Genomic DNA, 26,130 nt, shown 5'->3' on the forward strand with positions numbered 1-26,130 from the left:
ACAGGTCATTGTTTTCTTGTAACATCTGACAGCTAAATATATGCGTTTTCCTTTAAATAACATTGAAATCTTTAGATGTAACTAATACAGGTAACAAATTTTTAAAATGATGACTATTTGTGGATGGAAACTGAATTTTCAGATTACCATTACAAATTATTCCTTTAGAATTAAGATTATCATATGAAAAAAAAAGTATGAACAACAGTCATTGACTTGAGTGCAGTCTTTTTAACTTGGCAATGTTTAAAGTGGATTTAAATAAAATACTGAAAACCTATAATGAATTAAAAGTAAAGCTGTTTTCACTCCTGAATGCTAAAAAATGTCACAGGATCAGGTCTAGTTGTGACCAAAGTTGTAGAAGCGTAGATGCTGTTTTCTTTCCCGTCACCTCTGAACTAGGCCGATGGCTTCCCCTCCCTGAGCTCGGTGCTGTCAGAGGTTTCTTTCTGTTAAAAGGGAGTTCTTCCTTCCCAAAGTTGCCCATTCTCACCTTTGGAAAGACTGCTAGGCGTTGGTGAGTTTGATGCCTGGGTGTTACACAGGCGAGTTCAGCATCTCATGGACTTTGTACAAGGGAGCAGTTAAAGACAGTTTAAAGTTTGATCTAAATGTTTGGACAAGTTCACATATCATGGTAGCAGATCTGACATGTCAGTGTTTTTAACGAAATGCTTGTTAACAGCGTAAATTGACAGTTTTTATATCATTTAACAGTGTCACCATTTGTCTATTACAGTAAGATATAAAGTAAAATCAAGGTTGTTGGGAATTTCATTAGTTACGTTTGCTTCTCAGTGGTGTAAACTGACTAAAGTGATACTGAAGTCATACCAAACAATATCAGATATTACAGATTCACATGCAGTGGAGCTTTTTTCAAATTTAGTTCAATCATTTTGAGGCTCTATATAAAATATTGTTAAGGTTTCAAAGATTTAGTTGCTGTCCTACAAAAACTATTTGTTTTGTTTACAGATTAAGAAACTAAAGTTTGACCTTTTTGAGCTTTAGGATATAAAATATAATTGCTCATTTTATCCTATGAGACATCCCATATGGAAAAGAAATAGTAAAAACTTATAAAAGACTTGCATACGATGTGGCCAACTTCATATAGTGAATCATATAAGGCTTATTTGATTTACTCATGAAAGTGGCCACTTTCTCATTACTTTCATATATTGTTTTAGTAAGTATCCAAAACATACAAGTTTCATTTATATCATTTTTCAAGGGATCTTATATCTGTTTTCACTCTTTCATTTGTTTTCATACAAGATTCACACAAGACAGATACAAACTTTGTAAGATTTATATATATCTTTTCCATATGGGATTTGTGTGAAATAATTAGCATGTAAATTCCTGAGTTCGAGATAAAGTCTTGACCCTTGACCTTAGACCACCAAATTGTAATAGGTTTTTGCCTAAATTCAATTTGGAGGTTTGTGTTTTTCAAATTCACTTAATGTTTTTAAGACATCGCTTCCTCACAATGGGCAGACCCAAAGCTCATAAACACAATGCATCTGTGTCAGTGATAAATAATGTCATGCATCTGGATTGCAGCTCAAGCGCCATGTTGTTGAGTCACTACTGCTAAATATTGGCAGATTTGATCTTGTCATTAATTTTGATCATTTTGGATAAGCACCAGGTTATTATATACCTAAAATAAAACAGAACATATCTGCACTCCTTATTTTTGTCTGCAGCTTGCTTTCCATCCTGCACAGCATCTCTGTGGAACAAGCATCCTGTTGTGTGGGTTGTTTTTGAGCAACATTGCCTGGTTGAATTAGTCAAGGAATTAATGTGGTGATCATGTGATTGCTGAGTAGCATCATTGTTATGATGCAGTTGTGTTGTTGTTTAGGACACCATTGTTGCTGCATTGTGAGCAGACACCTCATCCATTTACATATTCTTTTGTATTTGTGCCCATGTTATGTACAAGCATGAGTTATCTTCAAATCTAAAAACTTATAACCCGAAACCCCAGGGGTGTTCCTCCTCTAGCTCAGCAGGTAGAGCAGCTCATCTATTAATTGGAGGGTTGGTGGTTCAATCCCTGGCTGCTCAAAGTGCTTGTCTGCTCTCTAAATAGTGAATCTGTAAAGCACTTTGAGTGCTCAGGTAGAGTAGAAAAGTGCTATATAAGAACCAGTCCATTTACCATTTACGATCTTAACCCGAGGCTGGAACATTCCAGTCTGCGTTGATCCAACATGTAGTTACGTTTTTCTAGAGGTGCACAAACTGTTAGGCGGATGGTTACTGCTTAAGTTGCAACCTAGATTTCCCGCTGAATCATAATTCGGACATAAGTAAAGCAACTAACCACTGACTACAATAACACCCAGGATGTCTTCTGTCCTCAGGAATGAAGACCTTAAAGAGATGTTGGAGAGCAACAAGGAGTCGCTCAAACTGGAGGCCATGAAGAGAATTGTCGGGGTGAGTGCATCACGGGAATCCACTAAAGCATTTCTTTTAAGTAACTGAGCTGTTTTGTGCTGGTAATAATTTTTTTTTTTTTAATTGTTTCTTTCTTCTTTTTTTTTCTCCAGCTCATTGCCAAGGGCAAAAGTGCCTCTGAGTTGTTTCCTGCTGTGGTGAAGAATGTTGCGAGTAAAAATATTGAGGTATGACACGATTGAGAAATAACGCGCACTACTTCATTTATTTTAATGCAGTTCACTGTTATGATTCATTTCGTTCTCACGCAACGCAGCACGTGACTTCCCAAAGCATGACGCCCAAAGGGGGAACTTACAGAACAATAGTTAGATCCACTGAGAATCTTTTTCTTGCTTTAGACGCATGCATGTGCTTGAACATTTAAAGTTAGTGTTTCTACAGAAAGCAAAGCAAGGAAACGGGAAATGGTCGCAGCAGATTGAGATAATATTGTTAAATAGACTCGGTGTAAGAATACAGTCTGTGTTATGGAAATAAATACCTAATACATCTCTTCAGTTGTAAGAAAATGCACCTCTTTGTTAGGTGTATTACATTTCAAGCAAGTTCACAAAGTTGCACTGACTTCTGTGTCTTAGACCGCAAAGTATGATAAAACAGCAGCATTATTATGCAGAGCTAATTAAAATTAGATTATTTCTCAGCCCTACTTTGAGCCATAAATTGGTACAGCAGTAGCAACAGCATAAATATTCTGTAAAGCTGCTGTGAGCTTGCGCCAACATGCCACTGAATCCTGCGAGCCTTGGAAAAACTCAACCACCGCCTATTCCAGTGAATGACCGAACATTAAGCAGCAGCAGCTCAAGAGGCGCTCCCATGCCCAGAGCCTGTGAATATTGATTAGCAGAAGCAGAATAATCAGGTAGCATGAGAGGCAGCATGTAAGCCGGTGTGGAGGGGGGTCCAGCCAGGCCAGGCGCTGTGTGCGAGGCATGCAGCCGAACCAGCTCGTGGCAGGGGTATGGGAGCAGGTGGGTGGATGTAATTGGGGGAAGAGAGCTCCGAGTCACATCTTCTCTCTCCTGCCTCATACACACCAGCTGCTAAGGTAGTGTGAGGTCCTGGTCTGTGCTTTCTCTCTCTTCTCAGTTTCTGCTCAGCTACAGTATGTCGTGCTAAAAATGGCCTCTTATTTCGCTCCCGCCGTCATCCCTTCTACTTCGTGTCATCTCGAGCTGCCCATGAGCCCCAACAATTAGAGCGTGAGCGTAACTGCACAAGAACATGCAGTTTATTGATAGCGTTTCGTGGTTTAATGTTGGTGCTCTTTGTTTTATTTACTGAATTTTACACTGAAATTCAGGGACAAAATAAAATAACACGAGATGGAGCAAGTTTCATCTGTACTGCACGTAATTGCCTATTTAGCAGTTCAAAACGAAGTCCGTTGCATGCTCTGTGGTCACACAAACCCGATCCTTGAGGGCAGATGGGTTTTGTCTCCTTTTTTTTATAGTGAGTAATGCCATTACTTTCAGCAGTAATGGCCTCAATGATGATTGAGAACTGTGCTGTGAAACCACAGGTCAATACTCGTTGCATTAGAAAGCATGGTGCTGATTACCAGCTAAAGCGCTTGGTGATTTGTACCTAAAACGTAACCTTAGACCTGACCTCCAGCTTAAATCAGGTTATAAATTAAAAATAGTTCCTTAGGTAAATCATTTTTCATAACCCTTTCCTCCCAGTTTCATGGTCTCCAACCCAACAGGCTCATAGGAAGAAAATTAGCTCCGTCTATTCTCTCTCGGAATAGCTGATGTGAATCAGCAGGCAAAGCACCTTTGACCTCTAGTTAAACCTGTCAGAATCCAGAACAAATATTATCTCAGGCTTTCCGGTGAGCAAAGAATAGGTGAGGGAGCCAAAGCACAAGACTCGGGAGGGAAATATAAACACATAATACAGCTCCTCTGTCTGAAACCATTCTCTATTGAGAGTGCAGGTTTTGAAATTAAAACAGGAAAGCTTTCCACCTCCATCGACCCGCCCCCAACCGCCAACCCCCAGTCTTTTAAAATAATAAACTCAAATTTTTCCCTTAGAAAAATCAACGTAAAGGAAGCCGATTTTTGTATTGTGTTATATTTTGTACTCTTCTTGTCTGTAAAAAAACAAAACGGTGTGTCCTCACACAAACCTGCTTAAATTTTCCAACACAGCTGGTTTGCTTGATTAGTTTCATGTCTGCTGCAGTGGTTTTTCTTTTATAGCCGTTTCGTTTTATTGCTGTTTTTGATGTCATTGTTCTTCGCAGCTCAAGAAACTTGTGTACGTGTACCTGGTGAGGTATGCAGAGAAGCAGCAGGACTTGGCATTGCTGTCTATTAGCACATTCCAGCGGGCCCTTAAGGTAACATTCAGTCTCTCTGGATGCGGATAGATGAATGTGTTGATGATCAGAGGATGATAAATGTCTCACTTCTCCCTGCTTTTCTCTTGGTGCTGGGAGGCACTGTTTTTGTTGTGGCACACTGTCTCGCTGACAATTTGTTTCTGTGCCAGGACCCAAACCAGTTCATCCGGGCTAGTGCTCTGAGGGTTTTGTCCAGTATCCGCGTCCCCATTATTGTCCCCATTATGATGCTGGCCATCAAGGAGGCTGCAGCTGACCTGTCCCCATATGTGAGGAAGACTTCAGCACATGCGATCCAAAAGCTGTACAGGTAAAGACATCAATGGTAAAGACTTGTAAGTTTTACTGGCTCGTCTTACTGCCTCAACAGTGAACTGAGCAGTAAATGCAGTGAAGGTTGGGCAATGTTGGCATAAGGGGCTTTGCCCCGCTTTTATCGCTCTCTTATCTTAGTAGTAGGTGCATGTTTGATGATCAGTGATGGTTCTTTAGAAAACCTGGCACAGTTTTGCTATTTATCTGCACTGCTTCTATCAGATTCTTGAAATTCCTTCATGCTCTATATACCGTAGACCTCTTATGCTTTTCCTTATGTTCTGTTCTATATTGTAGAGACTTGGCAAAAGGCTTTGTGAGTTTATTCCAGTGTACACATAGAAGACAGAAACCGCCCTTACAAAGTGATAAGTTTGGGGTAATAAGTTTACTGTGAGCTGTAGAAGTCCATACATTTGGAAAAAGCTTCAACACATTTTTAAAATGCCTGTCTTCAAACAAAAAACACCTCTAAAATAATCGTTGCTACTTGATTTTGAAGCCTGTATGGCATGGATCAGTCAAAACTTTGCTCTACGTGAGGCTTATCCTATCGTTTTCATGTGCCACTGTCTAGATGTATTGGATTTTTAAAAATGTTTTTATTTTATGATTCCTACGGCAATCGTAGGATATTTAGTGATTCTTTTTGGTATGATAATGTACATTTGGAATTGTATATATATTTGCTGTTTGTTACCTGATTTTATGCAACTCGTAGGCTTTGGGGAAGCCTGTTTCACAAAGAACGATCTTATGTTCAGTTTGGAATTTGTATTTTAATTGATTTTTTTTAAATAAAATGAATGAAAACTGAATATAGGGCTACATACTACTACTCATATTAAACATGGCATGCAACCTGTTTGTGTGAGCACAGCTACTTGTGAAGAGCTGCCAATCACAGGTAAGCGGTTTTAGGAGGTAGGGTTGCCTTAAAAGGGGAGGGGCTAAAACAGCTTGTTTCAGACAGAGGATAAACTGAGGGCCTGTATCAAGCTCTGGATTAGTAGTAGTTTCGGGCTACTGGATTTAATTGGTTATGAAAATGTTTCGTGCTGATCTAACTGGTCTCTGTTAATCAAAAGCAGCTACTCTCCTGTCTGCTAACATACCAGCAGTGTAACCTAGAGTGTTTTACAGGTTAAAAATATGGTCAATGATGATGTTTTACAGTAGTCTAAAGTGAAGCAGTGACGGATTGATGCAGGGAGTGGCTTTGGTTAAACACGCACAGACATCTTTGTATTCTGAACGCACAGCAGGGACATGATTTAATTTGTTAGTCTGTATGTGAATAATTGCCATTCTGTAGTTGACAATTAGTTTCCAACCTCTTTGTCTTTTGTCCTCAGCCTCGACCCAGATCAGAAGGAGCAGCTGATCGAAGTGATCGAGAAACTATTGAAAGACAAAAGCACGGTAAGCAGACACAGAGTACCGTAGTGGTTCACAGTACACCTCCCATGTTTGACAACGAAGACCACTGGAGGGCGCCCCAGTCAAGTGATTCTTCTCTTAGCTCTCCATCCCACAGCTCATTCGGCAATGCCACGGTTTGTTAACACCCACTTAAACCCACACATCTTCAGATGCTCCTTGTTAAGTGTCCATTTGGAAGGAATTTTCGCACTGATGCTAGTGTCAGCTTAATTTTCTCAAAGGCCAGCTTCTTCTTTTTTTCAAATTTTCTCCCAAAATGGACCGTAAATGACTTGGATTCTCAAATTCTGCAATTTGGCCAATCACAGACACAATGCAGAAGGTGCATTAGAAGTCAGCAGGCAGCGCATTAATTTGACGAGGTCACAGTGAATACTAAGGGTGCTGAAATGCCAATTTCAAATATGTAGACACTGGCTGGAGGATGCAGTGCGTTGTGTTTGCATGTGCAAATCATGCACAGTTTGTTATAATTATGTATTCATACAGTATGCCTACCATTATATAAACAAAGCAAAGCGGCTTAGGCCAAACGGGAATGGGGGGGGGAGTGGAAGCCCAGTACCAGATGCATAGCATATTTAGCCCCAGACGCTAACGAAGACAGATGACTTCTCCCTGTTGGAGCCCACATTGTGAGGCAGGGGACAGAGAGAGAGGGCACTATCATCACACAGACGCACAAGCACATCAGTCGGTGATGAATGGTGAAAAACCTAAATGCAGTGGATGCTGAATAGCTTTCAAGTGAGGCGATGCATTCGACGATGCCATGTAGAATTTACAAGTCCCACAATAATGTCCAGAGCTGAATCGGTGCCATCAGAGGTTCTTGTTATATTATATGTAATGGAAAGGATTACTCCTGCTACTACATTCAAGTGTTAGTGTACTAGCTGGATGGCTGTTTTGTGCTGCCTTCAAAAACTTTCTAGGATCTTTGTAAGTGTGAAATAAAAACCCTGATGATGACATCAGTTGTTATGTATCAGCTGGATTGATTGCGATTGTGAATATTTGTTATGTAGGTTCTGTTATGAACTCAGCGGTCGTACTTACTTTGGGGTGGCAAAGTATTTTTTAATCCTTGTCTCATATTAAGAAAATATCTCACATTATGACTGCCTTAAGTTTACAAAGGCGAATATCTCACAAAATACGTGTGGTCCAAACAAACAAATGTGCCGATCTATGATCTTCATCCCTGCTGAAATCTAAAAGTGAAAACAAGACTGCAGTTTAAATAAAAGGGAACAGTTTTAACAGGTATGTTAACACTTGAACACTATTTTCATACAGTTTTGCCAAAAATTAACTGTATATGTCCAAATTTCAAATTACAGACAGCATTAGCTCTCAGCATTAGAAATCTGGACTATTTTGCTTGTCTACTAGAGACTGAGTTGATTTATCTCAGCTTTTGCTGGTTTGATTTTCTTCATCAAAATCACATCTGTTGATGTTTGCAGACATGAAATGCTAATTTTCCAGGCTAGCCTCTCGATAATGTTGCTTATAATATTGGAGAAAAAGAAAAGGCATTTGGAGCGGTTGTAAATGACTAAAGATTACATATCTAATTCGTAAAAATAACACAGGCCAGATCGCCATCCTCTGTATGTAATTTTTGCATTTTGTATCATTTTTTTATTTTAATAAAAATATCAGAATGTCATTGCTTATGACTAGTCATAACTAGTTCTGGCTTGGATATATGAACATTGGTTGAATATCACATGAATTTGTCAAAAATCCATCTTCTCCTGCTATGAAAAAATGTCATAGTTAAGTTAAAAATTGCAGTTTAGAAAAGAGGCCAATTCCCCAAACTGTGTTTGTCACAAGGTGACTGGAAAGGTCACTATTACCTCTTTTAATTTCGCACGTTCCCACGAGATCAGGGAAGTTTGCTAAGGAGATGTCCTTGGGTTATTTGTCTTGTTGTCCAGGGTGAAACATAGAGGAGACTGAGCCTTTCGAATAGCTGTTCCTAACCCCCGGTAAACCCCATTCACCAACAAAGACTGTTTTTAAAGACCTGGTTGAAAACTCATTTTAATTCCTTTGCCTGTAAATCAGATCGAGTTTTGATGGGGGTTTTTGTGGATGTTTTTTAACGCTGTATCACACTTTGATCAATGCCAGTTGTTATTAGATGTGCTTATAAATAATTTAATGAGACTTGACTATAAAGGGTATCCATATGCATTCATGCCTAGACATTTAGGTGTGCTAATGTTTAATGTAGACGAGTCAGCATGTACAGCAGGGTTACGGATCTGGTTTTACATAACGAAAAACATATTTTGTATTTATAAAGCTATCGAAATTTCAGTTTTTGACAACAACTCTATTGGAACCTTACGTTTTTCTGGCAGCTTTTCAGTCAGATTTCAATTTGTTGCACAGTTTTTCTTCATACTAAGTTAGCTGTGTGGCTTAAAGCTGTTGAACTGGTATTACAATGGTGTTAGTGGGAGATGGAAGCATTTGGTTATCATTCAGGCTATGGCGTTGTCCAGGCCTGCTGACATTTACCTTTACAGATGTGCCTCTTTGGTTAAATGGCTGTGACACATGTGGTGGTGGGTGGGGGGGCTGCTTATAGGCAGGATGGTTTAAAGAGAAAATGGGAAGGCCTGATGACAGAGACAACACAGGAGTTTGTGCAGCTGTTTTACCGTGATGGATCTATTATCCAGCCATTACAAGATAAATGATCGATCTCTCCCGTCCTCTCCCCCCCTCTCCCCCATGCACCTTCTGCAAAATTGAAATGAGAAGAGAAAGGAGGAGCAGTTGGGGGGAGTGGCAGTGGGGGTACTATGATTAGGGGCTAGGTGAGATGCCCATTAATTTAAGAGAAAAAGGAGAGAGGGAGGGAGGGAGAAAGAAGAGAGTAAGCAGAGGGAGGATAGGCCGACCCCACACCGGGCCATCAATCAAAAAGGCGCGCGTTGTCTCTGACGTGATGACCCAGCACTCTGCCTTCCTGGCACCCTAATTAGAATTCATAGCAAAATAGATGCAAGGAAACGGTTTGAGCCCTTCATAATTTTATAGGAAATTTATTGTTATTAGAAGAACCATTTGCTTAGTGTGATTTTTCCATTACCGGCTTGTCATGCAGGGTAGATAATATGGCCGAGGTAGGGGACGGGGAGGAGGTGTATGAACTCCATAGATTGGGGTGTCAGTTTTGTTGATGGTGCATGTAGTTTACCTTGGAGCTGTGTCTAATGGGGGAAGTTGGTAGAGAATGCACAAAGCCTTGCTGCAGGATGCACGTGCTAAGGAGTGTTGCTTTTAATAGCCTCAGAGACAGGAGAGGGTCAGAAGAAGACAAAAATACACACGACATACTTAAAAATCCATGTTTTACTAAATGCTTTGACTAAGTTAGTCTGCTGTAAAATGTTATTGACACTGATGCTTAAATGAAGGTTGCTGGAAAGATTTATGCTACCGGTCAGACTCTATGAATAGTTTTCATTGGAACGTCTTTCTATATATTACAGTGGTTGTACAAGTGCTTTAAATTCTTTTTAAATTCTGAAATGATTGGATAGAGGTGTGATGATTTAATTTTTGTGGCTTTAACTAATTATTTTTTCTTAAAGTTCCATTTAGACTCATGATGATGATGATGATGATAGGATATAGTGAAACATGGTTTAGGGTTATACTTTCAAACTGATTTTTGTGTGAACTACAATTAAAAGTAAGTATAATAATTAGTTTTCAGCAGTTGTTGAAGACCAGATTCAGTTAACCCGGTGGGCTGATGACGGCAGAAAGTTTAAGCGGTACAACCTCAAAGGTGTGGTTGCCTCTGTATTTAAAACAGAGTGTGGACCTGATGATTGAACAGGCTGACTACTGGAAAGACTTGTCAACAGTTTTGCTATATATACAGGAGCCTGGCATTATAGAACTTTGTACAGTGTATCCGCAAAGTATTAGAAGTGCGTCACTTATTCCACATTTGATCATGTTTCAGCCTTTTTTCCAAAATTGATTAAATTCATTTTTCACCTTATAATTCTACACAGTGCTGCGAATACTTTCTGGATACACTGATGTAAATAATAACATTTTAAAATTCTCAATTTCACTGAAGCAAGTGAAGCAGTAATAGGGGTGACAGGAGTATGTGTTGTTTTTTGTTGGCAGCCTAACTGCTGCATTCTGGGTTATTTGAAGACATGCAAAGGAGGACTGAGAAATGCACATGAAAAATGAGTTGGAATAATCAAGACAGGAAAAATGAAAGTTAGAATTATGCATGTGTCTGTGTGTGTTACTATTGGCCTTAGTACATTAATCACTGTCCGGAGCGCCGTGTCATTCCTTGAATATACATAAAATTCCTGTGCATATCATGAAATATAACTATATATACAGCACTGCAGTATAGTAAAACATACTTGTTTGTGTGTGATTTCTGTGGGAATCTACAGACGGCAGCTATGCACATGCACATCTCTCACACTCACGCAATCAATGCAGGCTCATGACAGTGCTGATGGGTAAATGCTCTGGGTTCCCACAGGGCCACCAGGGGCCAGAAGGCTTTAATTGGGAAGACTGAATTCTGCTCCCTTTCTCTTCATCTTCACCTGCCTGCGATAATGCTGTTTGCATATTAATACACTGCCGTGTCACTCACTCAGCCTTGCAGTCAGTCAGCGAGGCAGCAGGCAGTTGGGTGATGGTGTGGGTGGGAGTGGGAGGTGAGCAACAGTCAAATGGGTTTTTTCCCTTTACCAATAAAGCATAGTTGATTATTGGATCTCTCAGCTGCTGCTTCCTCCTTGGCTTGCTTTCCACATGAACTGAACACTTATGCTTGAGAAAAACACTCTGACTGATGGGCTTCTCTCAAACACAAAGCAGTAGAAAACTTATGTTTTTAAGTGCAAACAATTTACTTTCAATTATCAACTAACTGCTTACAGGATGAACTGTGTATTTTAATCAAAGCTGTAAATTGCCATTGCTTTTTTGAAAGTGCAATTATAATACTTTGCATCCAGGGTCACGTCTGTTAACCAGTGTTTTATTTCTCTAGAGTTTGTGTATATTGCAGCTTAGCCAATTTGCTTAACAAATCTATACAACCCTCATTAACTCACATGTTAACAGTGGAGTGAAATAAATGGGGGGGGGACATTTTCCTCACGAGTTTGCTTCTCTCTGTTCTTTGTTTTAATTTTGATCCTTTCTATAGCTGGTGGCTGGGAGTGTGGTCATGGCCTTTGAGGAGGTGTGCCCAGATCGCATCGATCTGATCCACAAGAACTACAGAAAACTGTGTAATCTGCTGGTGGATGTGGAGGAGTGGGGCCAGGTGGTCATCATCTCTATGCTGACCCGCTATGCCAGGACACAGTTCACCAGTCCCTGGACGGAGGTAAGGGTTTCATGGGCCAAAAAGCAATAGTGATTCACATTTGTAAAGTACCAGTTACATAGACTGTATGTAAAAGATGTGCAAAGCCAGTGTGACGCCACCTGTTGATTTTTTTTGGACTGCACATTTGTGAAACAGTTGACTGCTGTTATGTTTTTGGAGACAGAAGTTACCATATTAAGACAACAGGGTTGGATTATGCTAAGAAGCTTGGTTAGCACACTGCATCTATAAACTGCATGGGTGCATCACACGGGCACAGGCTATTTAGTGCTATCAAACAGACTAATAACTCTCCTTGTACTTCACACCAAACCACATTACTTGATAGCTATTGCCTTTTTAAGCATTCTCCAAAGTGAACCATGAGCTTAAATGCACTCGAGATCACCAGTTCAGTGACTTAAATTAGAGGAAGTGAGGCCTAGCAGACAGTTGGCCACAGCTGCCTGTGTCAGCACATCTGTCAAAGTGGTCCGTGCCAAAAATGGCAGTTCCTGGAATAGCCACTTAACACCAGCTCTGAAAGAGAGTCAGTCTCTATAAACATCCAGGTTAAAAAGCATAAATTTAGAGCATTAAAACACACGGTTTAATGGAGTTATCTGACAAATAGTACAGTCCACATGTTTGTGCTTCATTTTTTATGACAGTCTTACTTATGAATTAATTGGACATGTACAGTTTATAGATGCATCTCACCAACCAAGCACTCCAACAAGACTTAAAAGGCAGTGTTCCTTCAGCTTGAGGGCTGGGCATTTTTAGTTCACAAGAATCCAATAAAAATCATTAATTGTAATTTTGTTAGAGGGTTATTTTTATTAAAATAGTTTTGTGCATTAGTTTGATGTACTATGCTTGTGTTTCAGGGTGCTGAGTTTGATGAGAATAAAGCCTTCTATGACTCTGACTCTGAGGAAAAAAAAGACCAGACAGAAGCAAAGCCTTACATCATGGATCCAGATCACAGGCTGCTGCTCAGGAACACCAAACCTCTACTGCAGAGCAGGAACACCGCTGTGAGTCACTCAAACGCTGACATGTAGACACAAGTTCAGGTTTAACCCTGGGTTTTCATGGTTACTAATGTGGTTCGCATTGCCATGGTAACTCATGCTCCATCAATAAGAATCTGTATCGCTGATTGATTAGCATCAGTGTGAGATGCACAGAAACAGACTGGTGCAGTCGGGCGGTATCTGCAGAAAGATAGGAGGTAAATTTACTGTTTTAGTTTTTGTTAAAACAGTGTCACTGGTCTATAGTTATATGCCAAGTCTCTATGAAATGAGTTGCAAAAGTTTTATTCATGCAGGCCTGGAGAACAGTCGGTAACAGCTGGTCATTGGGGAAAAGGGTATATTCTGCAACCATTTGATGGGTGGATGCTGAAGGTTGCTGGAAGCATGAAATTGGTGGCAAAGAGGTATACAGTACTGCACCAAAAACCCTCTTTGTGATTGCTGTAGTTGTTAAAATATTGCCACAGCACATATTTTAATTTACTTACTTTACTTTTACTTTGAAGGAGAACATTCTTCGTTTCAAGTTTCAGTATAGCTTGGAGAGAATATAGCGAGTGTTTGCAGTGTGTAGGAATTATAGGTAACTGCAGCAGCCTTCTAGCAGCCAAAATGATCATGCAGTGTTTTTCATCTGGAGACAGTGGGCAACATTCAGCAACAATCATCCCTGATCAGTTGGGAAGTGAGAGACCAGAGGTTGCCTGTCACAGACAGACCTCTAGACCTGTTTGATTCAGACGTCAGGCTAACAAACTGTAACACCATCTGTAGAAGCAGTCCCCTCATAAACAAGTTACAGGCTCCATTCACACATTATTATGGCACTTTTTTTAATGGTATGCAAACATGTATAGACTAATACGACTGTTTTTAGTCGAATGAACACACATCCAAAGTTGATGGACATAGTAGGAAACACAGCGTCTCTTTGTGTCTGTTGCCTACTGAACACATCAGCTAATGCTGTTGTAACCCTGGAAGGACACATTTATGTGCAATAACACATTCACTCAAAGTACTACATACAAAGGACACGCCACACACACAAAGACACGAGAATACCTGTCTTAATGCGCCACACAAGCCTGAATAAAAGCGATAAAAACCAGAGTGAGTGCGGGTCTCCATCATCCGGGAGCCTCAAGGTCTCTGTCGCTATGTAGCAGCGGGAAGGAAAAATGCTCCCAAATGAAAGTGTTGATTAAAATGTGACATGCTGTGTCTTTACTCATGACAACACGGTGACATCCTCAATCTTCATAGACGCCCGAAGCCTCTCATTGTGCCTGCAACGACGGACACACGTCCTCCTGCTATTTAAAGCGCTTCTGAAAAATGACTTTTAGAGTCTCTTTGAGAGTGCCGGTGTAGAGCCTGAGCAAATGCATGTGAAGGAAGACGATTTTAGTGTGAGCAGACAGAAAGTAACAAGTTTGTTTTAATAAGATGCTGTGAGATAATCTACTTATTATCTTATTGGGTTGATATTTTTAGGTAGTGATGGCTGTTGCTCAGCTTTACTGGCATCTGGCTCCTAAACATGAAGTCAGTATTGTCACCAAGTCACTGGTTCGACTCCTGAGAAGCCACAGGTAAATAATAATAACAATAACAATAATAATAATAATAATAATGATAATGATAATACATATATATGTGTGTATATTTATACAGCATTTGCGTATTTGCTGCTAGTGACTATGTCCATGTGTGAATGTGCTGTCTTCTTGCTGTTGTGTGCAGAGAAGTGCAGTACATTGTGCTTCAGAACATCGCCACGATGTCTATACAGAGAAAGGTGAGTGCTCATGGATAGCAGAGGGATGAGAGTGTGTTGGGTTGATGCAGCCTGTGTAGTAACACGAGTTCTCTTCAAACAGGGGATGTTTGAGCCCTTCATTAAGAGTTTCTATGTGAGATCGACAGATGCCACGCATATCAAAACACTAAAGGTAGCCCCTGTTTTATTTTCTGCATTATGTACATGTAAGCTCAAATAAGAATACTGAGCTTAGTATTATGTGTAATAGTATAATATTATGTACAAGCTTGACACATTTAAATACTGCCATATTGGCTTTTGAGCCTCTTTGACCTTTTCGTGAACCTAACAACAGTCACCTTTCTGTTTATGATTTTTCCAGTTGGAGATCCTGACCAATCTAGCTAATGAAGCTAACATCTCCACAATTCTGAGAGAATTCCAGGTTTGTTGTTTTCTTTGTGTGATTAGATGTGTTACCTACTTTCCAGTTGGGGTATTACACTGAGTACATCTGATCTTTCTTTTTATTTATTTATTTTTTCCAAGACCTACGTGAAGAGTCAGGACAAGGCGTTCGCAGCAGCTACCATCCAGGCCATCGGCAGGTGCGCCACCAACATCTCTGAGGTGACGGACACATGCCTCAACGGTCTGGTGTTGCTGCTTTCTAATAGAGACGGTAAAAAGCCCTCACTGAATAGTTACCTGAATCCATATTTGCACTTTGAGCTCGTCATTAGAGATGTCGGCTCTGTCCAGTTTTGTGAAGACTTGTTTCGGTTCTCCAGAGACCGTGGTGGCCGAGAGCATCGTGGTCATCAAGAAGCTGCTTCAGACTCAACCCACTCAGCACGGTGACATCATCAAACACATGGCCAAGCTCTTCGATAACGTCACTGTACGGTTCATGATTGTGCTGCTCGTGAAAGTTATCACTGGAGCATTGTGTCTGAAATAACACTGTGACAGGTGCTGCTCTTTGTCTCTGATATGTCACCCTCAACTGCAGGTTCCCATGGCCCGAGCCAGCATCCTGTGGCTGATGGGAGAGTACTGCGAGAAGGTGCCAAAGATTGCGCCCGATGTACTGCGCAAGATGGCAAAGACGTTCACAGCAGAGGAGGACATCGTCAAGCTGCAGACTGTCAATCTAGCTGCAAAGCTCTACCTGACCAACTCTAAGCAGGTGCAAAATAAGACATGCAGAGAAAAATCGTGTGTGTGTGTGTGTGTGTGTGTGTGTGTAACTGTTTACAGAGATTTATGTGCGAATAGTTGCAACTCATTGCTAAATACCCATTTCAAGTACAGAGCTGTGAAGCAGTTTTAATGTAATGCATCTTCTAGAGCCACTTGGTGTCTGCAGACCCATTGAGTCAGATGAGGTAAAATTGGTGTGTGAGCTGATTTTATGAGCCCAGACGCTGCCTTCTCAAAGCACATTATCACACCTCTTGCTCCTTGTAATGACAATTCAGTAAAAGATTGGGGCGATAATGCTGCTGTCACGACAGGAGCAGATTTTGTTTTTATGTCTACCTAAATCATTTATGTTGGTGCAAGTGCTCTGTCTCCCTGTGCTTGGGTGAGACGGGGGTTTTGAAGTAAGGACTCTAGCCTTGTGGAGAAGGAGATGCCTGTTGATGAGCGACACTCACATTTGCTCCTGGCTCAGTTCAGCTGGTTGTACACCAGGTTTGCAGGCATCACTGAAAGAGTTCATTGATTTCTAAAGTGTTAGTTGGATGTTATGCAAACGTGTCTGCTTTATGCTTCCACAGCTCTGTCCAAAACAGCACCTCTAATGATATATTTTTAATTATTTTATTTATTTATTTTTAACTGGTTTCATCTTCCTCTTAAATACTTGAATTGTTTCCTTGACATTTTTTGTTGTGCTTGACTTTTTCAAATATTCACAACCTAATGGTCTGTCTTGGGTTGGTCTCCTTTCAAGTTTCTAATCTCGTGGGGACCTGCTGGTTAAGTACATAAAGCATTGAAACACCCACACTTTTGTCCCCAGACCAAGCTGCTGACCCAGTACATCCTGAACCTCGGCAAATACGACCAGAACTACGACATCAGAGACCGAACACGATTCATACGGCAGCTGATAGTGCCCAACGAGAAGAGCGGCGCGCTCAGCAAGTACGCTCGACGCATCTTACTGGCCCCCAAACCGGCTCCAGGGCTCGAGTCTGCCTTCAAAGGTACTTTTAAATACCTTTTCCATTTTCAGATTAAATTTCATTCCTCTCCCGCATCACTGAATACATATTAGCTGCTCATCTATTTCAAACCTAGTGGCTCTATTTCCTGCAGTATGCAAAGTTGATTCAGGCTGAGGTTTTATTATTCTGCTGTGTGTGTGTGTCTCTCTGAAGGGCAGTTAGGTCAGAAACCTTTACCTCACACTAATGAGATGGGTAAATTATTGCGCTCATGCTAACCTTTTTTCCGGCTTTCTCATTTAGCTGTCTTTTCTTTCTCTCCCCCGCTTGACACCAGAGAAAAGCTGCCTTCTACAACATTAACATTCCAGCTCAGTTTGCACTTACTGGATGTTTATGAATGTGTTAACGGCCTCTGTCATTCTTAATATTGAGAAGTAGTCCTTTTTTGTGGTTGGCAAATCACACCTCCCAGAGCACACGCACTGATTGTCTTCTTGTGCCGCCATTTGGGAAGGCAGAGCAGGGAGTGTGATCACGTGTTATCATAGACAGAGAGGTGACGGTGCTTGGTGGAGAAGATGCCACTATAAGCTGTTTCCTTCATTTAGAACACAGTGAGGTCATTGCTGCCCCATCCCATTTCTCCACCACTTATTAAACTTTTTTTTAAAAACTTTTTTATTTTTTCCCCATAATTTTTCTTCTTGATACTTTCAGATCGAGACCGTTACCAGCTGGGCACTCTCTCCCACAGTCTTAACCTTAAAGCCACTGGGTACCAGGAGCTCCCAGACTGGCCTGCTGTTGCTCCCGACCAGTCTGTGAGAAACGTGGAGATTGTTGAACCAGTAAGAAATCCACCTTCCTAAACGTCTTTACACACCAGATGTGTAAAATTCAGGAGACTATTTTACGCATTAAAAATGTTTTTTTGGACTCACTTATATTTAATGCGGTCACTTTTTGTTGTTGTGTTTTTCACAGTGGGTTTTTTGAATACACATTTTCTGCAAAAACACAACACACTGAGTGTGTGTATATGTTACATGACAAGTTCAGATGTGTTGCTTTTTTGCCTTTTACACACTCCTCATCATATTTGCAGTATTCAAGATGTGTAAAGAAAAACGTGAGCCAAATCAGACATTCAAAACTAGCTCAAATGCGAGGAAACTCATGCCCTTAGGGGAGGAAAGAGAATGCACCACATCTCAGTCCTGATTCTAGAAGTCATAGGCTCTCTGTTAACATTATGAAGCATTTGTCAGGAAAAAATGAGAAGATCATTGGTTTTACCTCCAACTATTACTTGGCTGACTGGAGGGGAACTCCAAACTGACTGTTTTTAAAGGTGACAAGTTTTCCTAATTTCCAGCTGCAAATCTTTATTCTTGTTTTCAAATTACACTTCAAAGTAGTTCTCATTTGCTGCATACTTGGCCTTTGTGCAGCACCTTAGATTATTCTGTGAGGATTTATGAAGTGGTGCATTTTTCTCATTTTTCCCACATTTTATCAGTCAACCAATGACTGAGCAACACAGAAAATATAGAAAAGAAAACGTAGAAAAGATTTATTTATATTTTAAGCATGATCATTTACAACCTTTATAGAATTATTCTTGTGTTTAGTTTAGTTTTTATTTTGTGAGGGACATTATTGCTTTAGCATTTTCTCTCAGGTTTATCACTGTTACTTTGTGTGTCTCCTGATGCAACAATAAGCAGCAATAAAGCGGTGGTGTCAACAAACTTAAGTCTGAGCTTTAGCAGAAACATATTTGGGGATTTGGTGGTGACGACATACTGCTAAAAACTCCTTTAATTGAAAAAGCCACTGCTGGTTTTGCTTAATTGAGTACATTTAGGAAGCCTGTGTGGAGTGACCAGCAGCTACACAACGTGCAAAATGTGAACATGCCTCTGTTACGTGTTAGGAATCAGATTTTTATAGATTCTAACTCATGCTTAAATTGCATGAGTTAGAATCTGAGTTGAGTTGGATTCTGTAGTTTAACCGGTCCATCTTCCCTCTGCTGTGTCCGTTTAGCTGAGAGAGTCGGCACTAATAGTTGGGAAGACCAAACAGCCTAAATCTGACAAGTTCTACTCAGATGATGAAGATGAGAAAGAGGAGGAAGGATCCGACAGCAGCGGCAGTGGAAGTGAAGACAGCAGCAGCAGCAGCAGCGAAGGTTTGTTTCTATCTGTCCGATTTAAAGTTTCCCCTTTTATGAGGCCTAGTTAATGTTGTTGGTTATTAGCATAACCAACATTAGCATGACTGGTTGATTTAGTGACACACTCATTATTTGAGGCCATGATCCGACTATCCTGCACGGGGCAAAGCATATCAAAGTTTGGTATCTTGTTTAGAAGCTGGAGGTGTAAAGCACAGCAAAATTTTCACTGCGTTAAAACTTCCTGTGTGTATGGTTCTCGATCCATGCATCCATTTTTATTTTAATTTTTTTTACCATTTATCAAATCAAATCTGAGATGCAGGATCAGCAGTGTTGTAGACACAAGCAAAATAGAACACACAACATTTTACTAAGCATAATAACATTAAACTATACAGATTTGTTAATGTGTTTTTCATTTTGATGTGTTTTCAAAAGTGTTTGATTTTAGAAATGTGTCTCTAATTTTATCCTTCCGTCTATTTTTCTGATGTTTATCCAGGTCTGGCTAACTGATCATTTTGAGAATTTACAAATTTGAGCTGAACAACATTTGATGTTGTTGTGCTTTTGGTTTGGAATATATTAGTGTTGAGCAGCAGTCATTTCAGAGTCCTGATGATTGACAAGCTGTTAGCCAGTGAAGTTTTAGATCCATCCCTCATTCATCACGTGCAGTTGCAAAACAACCAACTAAAACTTAAAGAGGGGCCTTCAGAAATAAGTAGTAGCTGCAGCACAGATCAGAGTCAGCAGCAAACAGTGAGGCTGGTAATTGATAAATAAAATGACAAAAATCGTTTGTATTTGATATACAGGTGGAAATGGTGCCCCCCCCCCCCCCCAAAAAAAAAAAAAAAAAGCTATAAATGCATACTATAAGGTGCTAATTGACTGTCAGTACATTTAGTGGCTGTTGCTGAAGAAATTAAGATCATAAGTAATATGAAAGGAAATTTCAGCAAAGAATAAAGTCTGATTTGTTTTGGGTTTAATATGTACAGTGTCCATGTGTCTGTACAGAATCGGGCAGTGAGAGCGAGGAGGAAAGCAGTGAGGATTCAGAGAAGACCTCCAGTGATTCTGGAAAAAGCTCCAGTGGATCTGAAAAGAGCTCCAGTGAGTCTGAATCAGATCAAAAGAAGAAGAAAAAGACCAAGAAAGCACCGCAGAAGAAAAGCAAGCCTGCTGGTGACAGGTACACTGAAATCCCTGCTGTCTGTCACAATCTGAAAGCATAATTTTTCTTCCCTGCAAAGGCGGCGTGTCCAGATGTTACCTGCGTCTTTCTCTTCTTCTCTTTCTGGCTTTGCTAATTAAGCAGGTGTGTGTTTGCCAGAAACACGTAGTCAGCAACAAATGTGCCCACGATTCTGCTGCATCCGAGCAAACTCCATCTGTTGAAAGATTCAGCAGTTTATATTATTCATCACAGCCCACTCACAGTTACAGTTCTTAATGCTCAGTTGTAGCTTTCCTCCACTAAACCCCTCAGACTTGATATGTCAGGATTTACATTAGCACCTATAGTGTGGATAGAGGATGCAAAATTTGCTCAATCATATTTAAAAAAAAGGACATTCAAAACAAAATGTGACAATCAGAAAATGTTGTAAAATCTCAACTTAAAAAAAGGTATAGCTGTATTCAAACTGGCATGTTTATGGATACCGGAGTAAAGCCTAGCAGTCGTCCAGCTCGAAGCCATGGTCTTTGTGCCAGAGTCTTTGTCTCATCTACTTCTAAGATATGCGAGGGGCATGGAAACTAAATCCAGTGGATCTCTTAGAAGGAAAAAACCAAACATTATAATGGTCTGTAGCTACGCAGCCCCATACACAACCAACTGTACTGCACGGTGTATTTTGACATCTTTCTGTCAAAACCAGCATGAACTTTTTCTGCAGTTTGAGCTGCAGTAGCTCCTCGTCTGTTGGATCGGACAACACGGGCCAGCGACCTTGGCCACCCATGACTGTAGTTTGTGTTTTTTTAGCACTGTTACTTGGATCAGTTGTCATAGATACTGACCACTGCAGACCAGGAACACCTGACGAGAGCTGCAGTTTTGGAGAAGCTCTGATCCAGTCGTCCAGCCATCACAATTTGGCTCTTGTCAAACTCTGAAATCTTTATGCTTGACAATTATTTTCATCAACTTTGATAACAAAATGTCCACCTACTCCCTAATGTGTTGTCCCACCCATTAGCAGGTGCTATGATGAAGAGATGATCAGTGTTACTCACGTCACCTGTCAGTGGTCAGAATCCTTTGCCTGATCGTTTATGTTTCTAGTTAAAGTCTTCTGGGAGATTCACATGGAGGGAAAAAAACATCATACACACCTGTTACACTCTATATGCACCATCTCCCTCTCTCTCTCACACACACACACACACACACACACATGATGGCAGCACTGCTGGAATATTGTTAGCGCGAGTTCCATTAACAAGCTAATCAATGAGAATTTTCCTCCAGTAGCGTAACCCACATTTACATGGCTAATGGATAATGACTTTTGATTGGTCATTTAACAGCCCGGTGTTACCAGTGAATGAGATTTGAGTCATTACTACTGAGTATGCTCACGTACACTCTCTTACACACTAGCAAATTTAGTTTCTTATGCACTCTACTTCATTTGCTCATGGACACACAAACTCACACCGAATGTACCTGATTTCACTGTGTGACAGGCCGGCGGCTGACCCTGTTCTCTCCATTAGAGAGTATAATTAGAGCAACTCACCCCAGTGCTCAAACACACACAAACACGCGCACACACACATACACACGGTAATTAGAGCAGCTCACCCCAGTGCTTCCACAACAAACACAGCATAATGCCCTCATTATGGCCCAGTCATTTCAGGCAGGGCCTAATCAGGCCCACAGTGATTTATATCACTTTTTCCTGTTCGCAGCAAATGAAATCTGTAGGCCAAATTAATACTGGCTTTTCATCATCGCCCAAGTTAAAAAGCCAGTTACCGTCACAATTCCCATCATTAATTTAACGGCTGAAAATCCCAGGCAGGCGGAGTAAACACTCATTATCGGGACAAATTGAAGAGGGACAGCAAGACTGAAAGAGAGAGGAGAAAGATGGAAAAAATCTTTTTGAGTAAATGCAACATTGAATTAACTTCACAAACAAAAACAGATTGATCTTTGTTGTTCTAATCGGGGCTGAAGCTTTCAAGTTGGATGCAAAATAGGAAAACAATAGCACCAAGTTTGTTTTATTTGTTGGCTTCCAGACTGTTTTATATTATGGAATAAATAAATATTTTACTTTTAAGAAATAATGGAGAGTGTTGGGTTTTTCTGTTTTAATGTGTATTCTCTGACTACTAAGCTCATTTTGTTTTCTTCTTCAGTGACTCTGATGAAAATGGCAATGGACCTGTAGGCCAAGCTAGCAGCTCATCCTCTGAAAGCTCCTCAGACTCTGAGTCAGACTCTGAGTCAGACTCGCCCGCACCCAAGAAGAAGACTGAAGAAAAGGCCAAGCCCAAGGTGACGATATAATGCATGGATGAAGTGGGCCTATTTGGATTTAACTGCGAGTGAGAGTTTCTAACTTTGAGAACAGAGGCTGCCAACAGCATCAGTGCAGTTCCACCAAAAATAAAATGCATTTGCTTTTTCCAAAGATGGTGGGGTCGTGGGTTGTTTGCAGTTCGTTGATCTGTCGTTTCAGCCTGGATCAAATGACCCTCAACTACTGCTTTGTTGTACAAGGTTGAGGCTGATTCTGCCCACACCGCTTATCTTCTGTTGGACAGTAGCGCATGCCAAAAATCATGTCGCATCCACTGGCACGCACCACTGTTTTGCCTTGGCTTTTTATTACGTGATTATAGGATTACTGGGGATCGCTCTGTGTCATTGCAATATCTCTAAATTGAATGCAATTGAATTGAACTTCAACTTATTGGTCGCTGTAGTTGCACACGTTTGCAATAATGGCCTTGAATCAGTGTCTTTGTAGAACTTCTTAGACTATTAAAAATACACATTATAAATGAAATTTAAGGGGAGAAAGATTCATTATGCAGTGCTAAAGAGAAGATAATGGTATAAAACAATACAGGAAAACACACCTTTGTCACATTAAAATGTATGATATTGTACTATATTTACAATGCATAATGTCTAAATCAGTATAGAGTATGATATTAGGATAATGGCCCTGCTCTGCTTAGCCTTCTAAATATTAATGTGCAGTTCTCGCAGCGAGTTTTTGTTCTGTAGGTGCACAAGAGCTTCTAAATCAGGATTTATACCTTGGGATATGATTTGGCTCCACTATACCACCTTTTGTTTTTTCCCTTCCAGCCTTTCATTTGGCCCCTTTCAGCTCTTACAATCTTTTTCTTATCTGTTTTGCTCATCACATTATTTCTCGCCCTCCGTTTGCTTTTCTGCACTATGAAATTCTCATTTCATACACTTTGTCATTTGGGCATGGCTTATGAATTATGCATCTCTACCTTTCTTTCTACACCTCTCTCTCTGTCTGTCTTGCTCTATCACAACACCCTTTAGTAACAAGGTTTCCGTCTCTATTACCACCACCGAGCGTCAATCAGAGAAAATCTGATAAGATACGGCCTCTAACTTTATGGTTTGTTTTCACTCATATCACATTGGTTTTTTTCCCCCCTCCCTATCTGCTCAGCTTGGGCTATGCAGAGTGGAATTTTATGGCTCTTTATGCGATGTGAGTGGTGCCAGGTTGGTTAGTAGGGTATGGAGAAGGAGCGATAAAAGCCCTCTTACGTTTAAGCACTGTTTTATTGTCAACACCGTACAAGCCTGACTCAGTTGCAGAGGGTGGTGAGTAGCAGTTGTGACTCAAAATGACATGTGACCGGTCACTGAAAATTCCAGACATGTTACCCGTGAACGTGGGATGAATGTGTTCAGAGACACTGTTGGTGAAATTGAAATTGAAACCATCATGTTGTTGTGCTTTCTTTTTAGGTGGCAGTGAACTCCAAGAAGGAAGTCTCTTTACTGGATCTAGATGACTGTGAGTTTTCCTACAGTTTCCGCTTGCATAAACTCACATTAACAAGAGCAGCAGGCTTCACAAAAAAACCTCTGATGTGTATTCTATTTCCCCACCGCCCAAAGTAGCAAGCAGACATAGATGATCAAGTCCTGGTGAGGAGAACTGAATTGTACCAGTTAGAGGTAGAGAAAATATTGGACTTGCATTAATCGCTTGGCTAAAAATAAAGTGCAGTTCATTGGAGAACTGTAGTGTAGGCATTCACAACATCACGTTAGAATTTGTAATAGAGTTTAAATATTTACAACGTGTGGACCAAGAGGCGGAAACCTCAGCTGAAAAAATGAAGCCAGAGTGCCAAAAACTGCAGTTTAGTTCAGACACTCCCAACTTTGCAGCATGGAAAAGCCTTTTTAACTGTATAGCTAGTTTCCCACCTCATAACAGCTCTGAGTGAGGTGAATTTATGTATAACTCGTCCATCTGGAGGATTATGTCCAGATGTCCTGACACAGGCAGCTGCAGCTGGTCGCTATCATCTCACCTACTGACCTGCAGCCCTCTATTTTGCGCCTTTGAAGCATCTTAATGGATTGTCTTGCTAATATTGCTGTGAGGTAAAGACTGCCCAAGAAGTTTTAGCTTCAGGTCTGTTGAATGAAATTCGAGTGTTTTATTGGTCTATTACTTTGCACTAATTAGCTGATATGTGTATATGTCTGATGCATCTGCACAGTTTATGGAGACAGCTTGCTAACCAATTTTCCTGGAGTTATTTGATAAATCGCTTCTCCTCCAAATGAGATCATCTCTGGCTCCAAAAGCTAACAAAGCATTGAGGTTTCAAAATGTGTTCCATCTTTTATACTCTCTACAGGGAGTGCAGAATTATTAGGCAAGTTGTATTTTTGAGGAATAATTTTATTATTGAACAACAACCATGTTCCCAATGAACCCAAAAAACTCATTATTATCAAAGCTGAATCTTTTTGGAAGTAGTTTTTAGTTTGTTTTTAGTTTTAGCTATTTTAGGGGGATATCTGTGTGTGCAGGTGACTATTACTGTGCATAATTATTAGGCAACTTAACAAAAAACAAATATATACCCATTTCAATTATTTATTTTTACCAGTGACACCAATATAACATCTCCACATTCACAAATATACATTTCTGACATTCAAAAACAAAAACAAATCAGCGACCAATATAGCCACCTTTCTTTGCAAGGACACTCAAAAGCCTGCCATCCATGGATTCTGTCAGTGTTTTGATCTGTTCACCATCAACATTGCGTGCAGCAGCAACCACAGCCTCCCAGACACTGTTCAGAGAGGTGTACTGTTTTCCCTCCTTGTAAATCTCACATTTGATGATGGACCACAGGTTCTCAATGGGGTTCAGATCAGGTGAACCAGGTGGCCATGTCATTAGTTTTTCTTCATTTATACCCTTTCTTGCCAGCCACGCTGTGGAGTACTTGGACGCGTGTGATGGAGCATTGTCCTGCATGAAAATCATGTTTTTCTTGAAGGATGCAGACTTCTTCCTGTACCACTGCTTGAAGAAGGTGTCTTCCAGAAACTGGCAGTAGGACTGGGAGTTGAGCTTGACTCCATCCTCAACCCGAAAAGGCCCCACAAGCTCATCTTTGATGATACCAGCCCAAACCAGTACTCCACTTCCACCTTGCTGGCGTCTGAGTCGGACTGGAGCTCTCTGCCCTTTACCAATCCAGCCACGGGCCCATCCATCTGGCCCATCAAGACTCACTCTCATTTCATCAGTCCATAAAACCTTAGAAAAACCAGTCTTGACGTTTCAGCTTGTGTGTCTTGTTCAGTGGTGGTCGTCTTTCAGCCTTTCTTACCTTGGCCATGTCTCTGAGTATTGCACACCTTGTGCTTTTGGGCACTCCAGTGATGTTGCAGCTCTGA

General features: G+C 40.6%; 1 protein-coding gene across 2 annotated transcripts in view; it reads left to right on the forward strand.

The window, feature by feature from the left end:
* The window catches only part of ap3b1a (adaptor related protein complex 3 subunit beta 1a), a 59,814-nt gene that overhangs the window by 7,579 nt on the left and 26,105 nt on the right, over positions 1–26,130 (forward strand). For both annotated transcript variants that reach the window (XM_085280237.1, XM_085280236.1), the window contains exons 2-21: positions 2,388–2,463; positions 2,577–2,651; positions 4,748–4,843; positions 4,996–5,156; positions 6,517–6,583; positions 11,835–12,017; positions 12,890–13,039; positions 14,540–14,637; positions 14,789–14,843; positions 14,926–14,997; positions 15,190–15,252; positions 15,357–15,489; positions 15,599–15,708; positions 15,820–15,996; positions 16,837–17,023; positions 17,705–17,835; positions 19,037–19,181; positions 20,193–20,367; positions 22,554–22,692; positions 24,163–24,211. In XM_085280237.1, coding sequence (XP_085136363.1) covers positions 2,388–2,463; positions 2,577–2,651; positions 4,748–4,843; positions 4,996–5,156; positions 6,517–6,583; positions 11,835–12,017; positions 12,890–13,039; positions 14,540–14,637; positions 14,789–14,843; positions 14,926–14,997; positions 15,190–15,252; positions 15,357–15,489; positions 15,599–15,708; positions 15,820–15,996; positions 16,837–17,023; positions 17,705–17,835; positions 19,037–19,181; positions 20,193–20,367; positions 22,554–22,692; positions 24,163–24,211 — 2,342 coding nt within the window. The remainder of the gene's footprint in view (positions 1–2,387; positions 2,464–2,576; positions 2,652–4,747; positions 4,844–4,995; positions 5,157–6,516; positions 6,584–11,834; positions 12,018–12,889; positions 13,040–14,539; positions 14,638–14,788; positions 14,844–14,925; positions 14,998–15,189; positions 15,253–15,356; positions 15,490–15,598; positions 15,709–15,819; positions 15,997–16,836; positions 17,024–17,704; positions 17,836–19,036; positions 19,182–20,192; positions 20,368–22,553; positions 22,693–24,162; positions 24,212–26,130) is intronic.

This window comes from Mchenga conophoros, linkage group LG7 (assembly GCF_057382185.1).
Source record: "Mchenga conophoros isolate Kocher_MC1m ecotype Shallow Benthic linkage group LG7, M_conophoros_male_GT1.1, whole genome shotgun sequence".
Classification (NCBI taxonomy): domain Eukaryota; kingdom Metazoa; phylum Chordata; class Actinopteri; order Cichliformes; family Cichlidae; genus Mchenga; species Mchenga conophoros.